Raw genomic sequence first — 9,885 nt, forward strand, 5'->3', positions numbered from 1 at the left:
GACACCTGGCAGTAGCTGTGCATACCAAACCTGAATTGATATGGAAAGGAACCATTTCATTCCTCACAGTGCCCTGTTCTCTCGCCACCATGCTTCTGTGCCACGTTGCAGCAGCTAAACTAAGCAGGGACCTAACCGGGAACAAGACTCATCCAGATTTCCTCCTTTCCCTTCCACCAAAAGAAGCAAATCAATAAAACTCAGCTGCACCAGGTAAACCTGAACAAGCATAGACACATGAATGAATGAACATATGGAGGAAAGGTAGGACTCATCTCAGCTGCAGCTCCATTTGTGAATGGCAACCATAGGTCTTCGTCATTATGATTTTTTGGTGATGCTTTTAGAAAGACTTTAATTGTAGGAAGCGGTGATACCATTTAGAAAAATAACTTTATTTTCGCATACTCAGTATTAAAGAATCTGGAACGCAAGTTGAGCTTGACAGAAAACAGCAGTTCCATTAGTGACATTTAGACACTACTGCAGTTCTTTTAAGTTTTTGAGAAGCTTGAGTCATTTTGGATCCAAAAAGCAAGACTCCTGATACAGTAAGAAGTGTAAAATTATAAGTCTAACTCTCATCAGGCACAAAACTGAAGTTTCCCTGAGAAGATGCAATTACAAACTAGTTTCTAAACTTTATATCACATTATCAGGGGGGTCTAAGAGTACAAAAGCAAGATTTGGCTACAAAAAAATAAAAACAAGTCCTTAATACTCCAAGCTAAAGATGAAATTTTTAGGAGGATTAAGAATTACATATTACAGAACTACAGCAGTCAGGTTTAAATTAAATGATGACAGCTGGCTTTGGTATACTCCCTTTTGTATAGTTTTGAGTTCAATACTAATGCTATTTTCCTGAGATCTTTCAGTACTCAGTATGAAGTCTGTGCAGTCCAGCTGCTTTTTTTTACTTTTCCCTGCTAGCTAACATTACATTCTTGGGAAAAAACTGAGGAGTAACCATGAACAACATGCATTTTCCAAGCCTTAAAACAAATAGTTTAGCCAAAGGAAGTCCATTAATTACACCTTTTAGATAATAAATATTCCAAATAGTTGGCCTTCCAAAAATCACTGTCTTTGATTTTGTACCCAAAGTTCCAAGCCTCACTGTGCAATACAAGGCATCCCCATCTTCACTTAGATATGTCTTCTCTCCCCCTTGTCCTTGGACAAGGCAGGGAGGGCATCGTCACCACCATACCAACATGGTGGCAACCATTATACCCATCATCAGCATCACCACCATCAGTGTTACATGTTGAAAGTACATAGCTGTGTACTATTTGTATCTGTGTTTTGTAACAGAACCATGCAGTATTTCAGTTCTTTTGCAGATACAAAGCTTTGTGTCGCAAATACTCTTCCAAACATTTCACTGCAAAAGGGTCAACATCAGTGTCAAACTTATTAGCAAAGAAGTGGTGGTTTCGTAGCATCCAGCTCAGGTCTCCTACCCCAAAAACACAGACAGAGCGAACATGAATTCCACTGCACGGTGGGTAGGGTGCACCTTTGGACACATCACCTTCAAAGTACTGCCACTTGACAAACCTCGCCAGTGCATTCATGTCAGAAACATCGTACTTGTCACTAGAAGAAACTGCACCTGGGACTTCAGGTATTCTCTGAATTGTTGCCCACAGGTACTCATCTGGGCTGTAAGTGTCTTTTGCCCACTCAATGAACTTAAGTATTTTACTGCTTTCTAGTACGTATTCTGCAAATCTTCTGCTAACTACAAAATAGGCACTACCAGAAAAAATTGGAGTACTGAGAGGTGGTAGTTTTTTGTCTATGCCTGTGTTCTTTATTTTACCATCAATAATCTCATGGTGTTTTTTCCACCTTACTTCTTTATAAACAGGCATTTTTTCTGTTTCCAAGCTGTTTTCACCTTTAAGAGCTTTTAATTTCTCTACTATTTCCTGGTTGGTCTTTATAGGAAAGTCCAGGCCACAGAGGTTTATTAGGTATTTCCAGTTAGAACTTCTTCTGTAGAGATCTTTCATGCAGTTAATGTCTGCCTGCACCCTGCTCCATGAAGCATATACAACAGTCTCTAACTGGCTGGAAATAAAGACATTATCAAAACATGAGACTATTCCCTTCACAGCAGCAAAAAAAGACTCTGGAGACTTTTTGTCAACATGAATACAGTAAAAATTCTGAGGGGCATAAATTGATCTTAGAAGTCTATCAAGCATCTCAATTTTGTGATAAACCACTATTGAGTAAGCAATTGGAAATTCTGCTTCTTCATTGCTGAGAGGTTCCATGATGTATTTCCTAGTCTTGGTGAAGGAGGCACAGTCTGCTGTCATGTTAATATAATCATCTGTTGTTAGTCTGGGGCGTTTCTTAAACGACACTGACAATGTCTCAAGCTTTACCTTTTGAATTTCTTCTATATCCCCCTCTATAATCTTAGTACAGTTAACATTCCCAATAGGATCTTCTTTTGTCAGCTCTAGATGTCTCCGATTTAAGAAGTCTTGCTTCTGGTTAACTTTCAAAACCGAAATGATTACTAAAACAAGAGTAAGACCCAAGAAAAGCCTGAAGCGCAAGTTGTGGCAAAACCGTAATTTCCTCTTCAGCATTTCAAATACCAGGCAGCTTTGCAGGGCTAAAAAAATTGCCCTCCACTCTGCTCACATCAGCTTCAACAACTTCAGAAAAAAACAGTTTGTGTTTCTCAGGAATTTGGTGAGTTTGTCAAGGAGATGGAAGGAAAAATCCTAAAATAAAATGAAATATGATTGTCATTCAAAGAATAAAAGGTTTTTTTAAAAAATTACTGGTTAATAATTATATTGCTGTTTAATGACAGTGAAAAGGTGAAGAGTTCAGCCAAAAATATTCCATTGAAAACTAGAAATTAATGAATAAATTAGTTTATTTTTCTAGGAAAAGATTGGGAGAAGCGGATAGTTTTCATGAGACACTCTTTCTGTAGCACTAAGACTACAAACTGAAGTTCGGTAAGAAAATGGAGCTGATTCAGCTGCATCTGGAAAAATTAAAGCCAGTAAGTCAGATACATTACTGAGAAGCAATTATTTGATGTTAATTCACGCTTCAGAGTTTGACAAGAATGTTTTAAACTCACTTCAGCACTGACATAGATTTCATTACAATTATAACTTACCACTCACTTCCTGGATGCTAGTCATACATTATCTTCTCACTGGGAAAGCAGTTCTTTCAAGATTTTTACATGAGATACAGTCTCTTCAACATCCTGCAGATGAGCTTAGAAATACCATCAGGAAAGAGCTGATGAGAAGGGGAGAAAGAAAGTAGTATAGCACAACTCCTCAAGTTTCAGAGTTGTGAGAACAGCTGTGACTGAATTGCTGAAGTGCCTTTTTAAGGTAAATGGCAACACCCATAGCCAATCTCCAAAGCTGATTTGTGTTAAGTCACTGCAAATGAACAAATTTAAGAGCATAGCAGTGTTGTGTTACCATCATTTAAACACACTTGTTTTTATGATTCAGCAATTGCTTTTACATGGAAATATGCTGCAAGGCTGAGTTGCGACAAGATTTATAATATGTCAATCTTATTTGCATCTTTATTTCACAGGTACTACATCATGTTTGTTTGTTAGTCCTGTTTTCCCTTAAGCACCTTTTTTCTGTTTCAGTACCCTGTGAAGGGATCACTGCAAAGTTATGCAGCTGCTACAGCTGTAGCTGTTGAGAAAACTGAAGTCTACAACTCCTTTACAGAACTGGGTGTCTTTTTTTGTAAGTACTACCTCATGCAGGTAAACTGATCAAAACCAGGATAGCCTTAAACAACTTACATTGCTACTCAAAACCCATTTGTACTCACAAATTCATTGTATTCAGTGCAGGTCTGAATTTCAAACCAACCACTAATTGCAAAAGCCAATACAGTTTATGGACAATGTCTTCCAAAATGTTAATCTATAAGTTAAAATGTTAATGAAATATTTAAGTATTGGAAAGACACACAGCTCCTTTCATTTTTATTACTTTCAGGAAAAAATTAGTGCCTCTGAGTAACTTTCTGAACAGCTCTAAGAATAACTGCTACTCAAAAAAATTGGTGAGAAAATTTGTTTAAGGAAAGGAAGTGTGTGTAGCGTCCACTTCTGAGTTTTGTTCTAAGCTGTTCAGCATAAGATTTTTCTGTTTGTCCCCTCTTTTCTTTAAGCTACCCCAGTATAATTTTAGCCTTCAATTCTCAAACTGTGGCTTTTAACCTGCTAGTTGCAAATCTCGGAACAGGTACTCACAAAAAAACTGAGGCCTGGCATCACAGATTTTTGGTAGTAATGCTGCCACCAGGATGTGGCACACTGGGACCACCACTATGCCCACAGCATTACAAACTGACTGGGGGAATTGATCCACGTGTAGTAGGTGGGGGGAAGGTGTGGATCACTGCACGAATGTCTAGCACAGCTATAACGATAAGCAGTATTTTAGAGAAGTACTATAACCAAATATTTTGTAATTCAAGCCACCAGTAGGCAGAGACCACAAACTGTTTGTGACTAACAGCATTGTATAAACATCTTATTTACTATAAAGTGTACTTTGTTCTCAGAGTTACACCTGTAATTTTTTCATCCTGCATTTCTAATTGATCTTAGAGAGGTGGGAATTTGTTCCAAGTTTGGTTTAGGTGTATAGTGAAGTCAAACTGGAAGAACTAAAATTTTAACCCTTAAGGTAAGTAGCCAGGTGAACTAGTGTGCAATTACAGCTGAAAGCATAGAGAGGTACCTTTTAAGTATCAGGTCTCACACTTTGAATTTGAATTTTAAAAGGGCACTTAGTTTGCAAGGTGGTGTCAAACACAATGACGTAATTTAGAGCAAGTTTCAACGTTCTTTATAACATACCACAGGCTTGCTTACCTCATGTCCACTAGTTTTGACTAGTAGATCTGATCCAACAAAAATAATACCCATCACATATGAAATTAACAAAGGAAGGATACTAGCTATGTGATAATAATCTCTATCGAGTATGTATTTCCATAGGATGAAGCTTGTGATACTGGTTACTCTTAAATTACTGTTTTCTGCCTAGTAACTTAGAAATGAAGACTTTTCTAGAACTTAAAATGTACTTCAAATACACTTACATTTGTGAAGCTTCACCTGACAGAAGTTTGAATCCTTCTTTCTTTAGGATAAGAGTTAGCACTACTATTTTATCCTATTCTCAATTTTTATAGGAGCACTAGCATGGTGGAGTAACACACACTTCAAGAGGATTGCCACCTCCTCCCTGTTCTTTACAATGCAGAGAGACAGAGCCTTAATTGAAAGCTACCATTGCAGTCTTCACTTTCTACAATTTCCAAAGAATAAAGCTTGCTAAGAAGTCTGTCCTGCTCCTGTTTTAATATAAAACTTAACTGAAAGCAGGATAAAGAATCTCTTTCAGAAAGGCCTTGTATACCCAGCTAGGTGCAATTCCTTTATTGCCTTGAGCTCAGAATAATCAGACCTTGCATTTCCATTATACCAAAATGAGATATCTGCAAACACTTACATGTTAACATGGCTGTTATGTTTAGGTGGAGGCTTTTCCCCACAGACAAATTTCTCTCACTTGACACAGTGCTGCTTCCTCTGAACAGTCTTAACAATAAGTCAATATTTGTTTATGCTTACAATTTCTTTTCTAAAAAGTCCTAAAACTTGCATCACATCCCACCGTTCGCAAAAACTGACCTTTACAGGTTAAGGAAAGATTTGGTACCTTTCATCTAATAATATACCTGGGTTTTGTTTTATAAAGTTTTATGAGCCTAGAATACTCACTAACATAGCTTCAGACTGCATTCATTAAAGCTTTTAACAGCTTTTTCTCAAGCTCTGTGTAGCTTTAGTGTGCACACTAGAGAATGCGGTGTCAGAGGCAGCACTTTACACTGTGGGAGGGCAGGAAGGAGGTTTGCACAGCCCCAGACAAAAGATTTCATGTGGCAGCCTTGGTCTTGCTCTCAACTGAAGTTCAGCTGCAGAAGTTACATACTTGACCTACCTCCTTCTTTTACTGCCTGCTCAAGTCAGCACTGGTATTTCTGATGCAGTAGGGAAACTCAGAGCAGTTGCTTGTATTTTGAGGAGTTAGTACAAAAGTTGAGTTAGCTGCCCGCTTCCTTCTTTCCTGCCAATACTATTCTTCACTGCTGTATACAAACTGTACAGTATGACTAAACAGAAAACCAAAATAATTTCAACTTGGTTTCTACTAGAGACTAGTGTTCTCCATTTTAATAGACCTTATGGAAAGGATTACTATACCTAGTTTAAGTCTCCATTTCTGGCACCTCTTCTGTGTCACAGCGTGAATCACTCGGATCAAGTACTCATTACCTGGCAGTTTGGGAGATGCCATGGTAAAATTCACGTTCTGATTTAACTTTTGTATTACTATAAAGGTGCTACTGTAAAACAGCTGATTTTGTTAACAATGTCTTTACCCAGTTACTATATAAACTTGTGTTAACCCTACATGCTAAATTATTAATCTGATGCATGGTACTGACTGAAACAAGTCAGCAACAAACTACATGGGTACTTAAGCTGAAGGAGAACAACCTTCATCAAGGCTGTGGCCATGGGCAGGAGGGAACAGCACCCTCCAAGCCCAGCTTAGCATGTCATTTGAGATAAGTTTGGCTTCACCCATCCTTAAAAACAAACAGAAAACCTAAGTCTTCAGAGAAAAAACCCAAACAATACACTTTTACAAGATTACACCATAGCTCAGAGGGAGAGCAAAGTTCACATGGAGGTTTTATACAGGCAGGCTGGACTGGAGCTGCAGCACATAATGGCAGTGCTATTAGCAAGGACCGTTATACCCACACCGTGGGGCTGGTCCTAAGAAAGAGGACGTTTGTGAGGGTGCAGAGCCGGCAGAGCGCTGCTACACCAGCCCTGACAAAGGGTGCGTGCCTCAGCCCCGCAGCATGGAAACCAGCCTTTGGCCGCCGGCACAGCACACCTCTTCAGCTGCAGTTTCACTGTGCAACTGGTCTGCTGTCACAAGGTGCTGCTGGTGGGAGAAGCAGCCCCGCTCCCATCTCCAATGGCTGCACGCTGGGGTACGACAGCAGAGCCAACCAGCCAGCCTCGGGGCAGCTCTCTGCGGTCAGCTCTCACGGCCGCCGGCGTGGCCCCAAGGGCATTAACAGGCCTTGACAGCTCCAACCAGCCCACCACGAGCCCCGCCGTGGCCCCACTTCAGCCTCCCGGGGCTGCCAGCCCCTGCCTCGGTGATGCCACAGCAGGGCCGGTCTCCAGCCCCGGCAGCGTGGCTATGGGCCCTTGACAAGCTGGGCCCAAGTCCCTGTCCTCGGCCTGTCCCTGTCCCCAGGGAGGTGCCTGATGCTAGGGCTGCCCTCGTGCCCCCCGGCTGCCCCGCTCCTGGCTGGGGTGGTGGGGCGGGCCTGGCTGCCAGGACCTGCCCTGGCAGACCCACCACGGGGAGCCACCAGCCCCTACGGCTCCTTGGAAATCTCTGCTCACCACGCCGCAGTCCAGCAAACCTGGGCTCCGGGTTTCAGGCTTTTGTTTGGACTGATAATGGCCGAGAGTGAGAGATATGTCTTTTCCTAGACAAGGTTAAAAGCAATGCCAGCCTCTGATCAGTGTTACACTAGGCTGGCACCACGTTCTGGGGCTATTCATTTTGCCCGAGTTACAGCATCGGGATTGGGAAAACAGGATTCCCAGTTCTCAGGTGACGCAGGGCCTCCCTTGTACCAGCTTGCGTAGAAAGCATTGCCCTCCTCTGCCCTGTCTGAAGTAGTTCAGAGAGCAGAAGGAAACCAGAAACTAAGCAGAAATTTTTTGTATTTAAGCACTTACCATACATTTTTATGCTAAGTGTATTTTTTGCTTGGAAAAAGCAGTTAGGGCTTGCTCTCAAATGACACACAGACCCATCTCACAATAAGATGAAAAAATCATCGGGGGCTGGTGGCACAGAACACAAAAAATCAGGTGTCTTTTGATTTTGGCACTTCAGTCTTTTCTCCTATCGATGGAAAAACTGCTGAGGCAGGGTGTTAAACACCAATTCAGCATCCAACATGAAGCACTGTAGCTTCCAAAATACACCATGGGCCAGTATCAGCACCAGAGTTCCAGAAGGGGGTAGCTAAAGGGTAAGAAAGTACTTTGGGGTACTCCAGCAGCCTGTAAATCTTGTGAAAGACTGTCAGAAAGGCAGGAAAGAGCTTAGCATTAGGTAGCATCACAGAGGCTGTCAGGAGGTCAAAATCAGTTATAATGAGCAGGGAAGATGTGATAGGTCTCACGGGCTTAGCTGCAATGTTCTGGTGCCACGACTCTCTCAGCCTTGTGGGCTGCTGAACTAACATGCACCCAGCTCCTTCCCTTAATTTTTGTTCCTATTCTGCTGCTTCTAACAAATACCAAAAGAAGTAGACAGTGATATTTGCTCTTCCGTAGTTGCTTTGGTGACTTTCGGCATACAGCTACTGTGGAGAGGATGCAGTGACATGAACATTATGCAGGCCTCTATTATATGTCCACAGACACATTAGCTTTTAATCAAAGCTTTCTAACGGGTATTTGAAAACTTTCTGGCAGCTGCATTAATATCCTATATCCATTCATGACAACCTGAGATTTTTGTTTTTATAGAAATGTATTGAAGAAAAGCCAAGTGGAAAATGTAGCGGTGAGTACAGCCACCACTGAAGCAGTAGTTGGGATGGGCCAGGAGACAAGTAATCATTCTGATGGCTGAAGAGTGGACGTCAGAACTGACTTATTTTTCCCTTTTCTTGCCTCAGAGGTAGGGAAGATATAAGGACACTTCAGCTACCCCTGAGAATAGTAAGTGAGCAGGTATTGACCAGATCCTCACTAGTCTCCCTCCCCAATTCACAAATTCCACTTGAGATACAAAACTTTTTCTCAACAGTTGAGAAGGCAGCCCTCCACTGAGGGTGGATTCACTGGAAAGTCCTGGAGTTTTACCAGGGCATATCCACCATGCTTCGAAGCATACATGTCCTGCAAGCAGTTATTACAATTAACCTGCTTCCATTCAGGTTCAGTTATGCAGAACATTTGTTCTGAAGAGGAAGTGATTTTTAAAGCTGTAAGCAGCTTGCATAAACACAAGCATGCATAAGCACCAAGACAGACTGCACTGACACAGGGTTATCTGCAGAGATCTGCCAGACACAGAGCGGGAGTCACATTTACTCAGCATTTCCATGATATCAAGCAGCATGATCTTGAAAGTAGATAGGCCTGTAACTGAATGAAAGTAGTCACGTTTGTTCCATTAGATAGTCTTCAGTCTCAGTGAAAATAAGAACTGGTCATAAGCTGAGTATTTGGGTTACCGTTAAGACTTTACGGGACTAAAACTTTATTAAGACCTTAATTTTTAAAGTCATGCAGAAGGAGCAGCAGGGTTCCACGTGGGTGCAGTTGTGTGCTCATTGACAACACTCTGCAAGAGCAGGGCTTTTCCTTCAGAGCTGCTTAAAAAAAACAATAATAATAATAAAAAAAAGACACTTCATTTTTATATAAAAAAATAACACATTTCTAGTCTGTTGTCAGCTTAGAAGGCAGCTTTAAACAAAACTCCACGAACAACTAGTGCTGCTACACCTACCACTATATGGAGATTTAAATAGAGTAGCTAAAAGCAGATAGCTGTTTTTCAGGGGAAAAAAACCCCAAACCAAAACCTAAATTTAAACCCCTGGGTAATTTGCAGATCTTATGTTCAAATGTCAGGAATCTGACACACTAAAATCTTTCTCTTTCAAAAAGCATGTAAAACCCACAAGAACATACATACACTCAGTGTGCAAAATGGCATTAAA

At 41.1% G+C, this 9,885-nt stretch overlaps 1 protein-coding gene across 1 annotated transcript; it reads right to left on the reverse strand.

The window, feature by feature from the left end:
- Nucleotides 1-374: 374 nt before the first annotated feature.
- Nucleotides 375-6,866, reverse strand: GCNT1 (glucosaminyl (N-acetyl) transferase 1). The gene is made up of 2 exons (XM_049795499.1): nucleotides 3,161-6,866; nucleotides 375-2,750 (listed from the first exon to the last, which is right to left on the reverse strand). Exon 2 carries the CDS (start codon nucleotides 2,610-2,612, stop codon nucleotides 1,332-1,334), a length of 1,281 nt encoding a protein of 426 aa, XP_049651456.1. The 5' UTR covers nucleotides 2,613-2,750; nucleotides 3,161-6,866; the 3' UTR covers nucleotides 375-1,331.
- Between the last annotated feature and the right edge of the window lie 3,019 nt (nucleotides 6,867-9,885).

Source organism: Accipiter gentilis, chromosome Z (assembly GCF_929443795.1).
Source record: "Accipiter gentilis chromosome Z, bAccGen1.1, whole genome shotgun sequence".
NCBI lineage: Eukaryota > Metazoa > Chordata > Aves > Accipitriformes > Accipitridae > Astur > Astur gentilis.

Excerpts from the sequence above, each read along its gene's own strand:
- GCNT1 (XM_049795499.1), bottom strand. The coding sequence starts at position 2,612 with ATGCTGAAGAGGAAATTACGGTTTTGCCACAACTTGCGCTTCAGGCTT.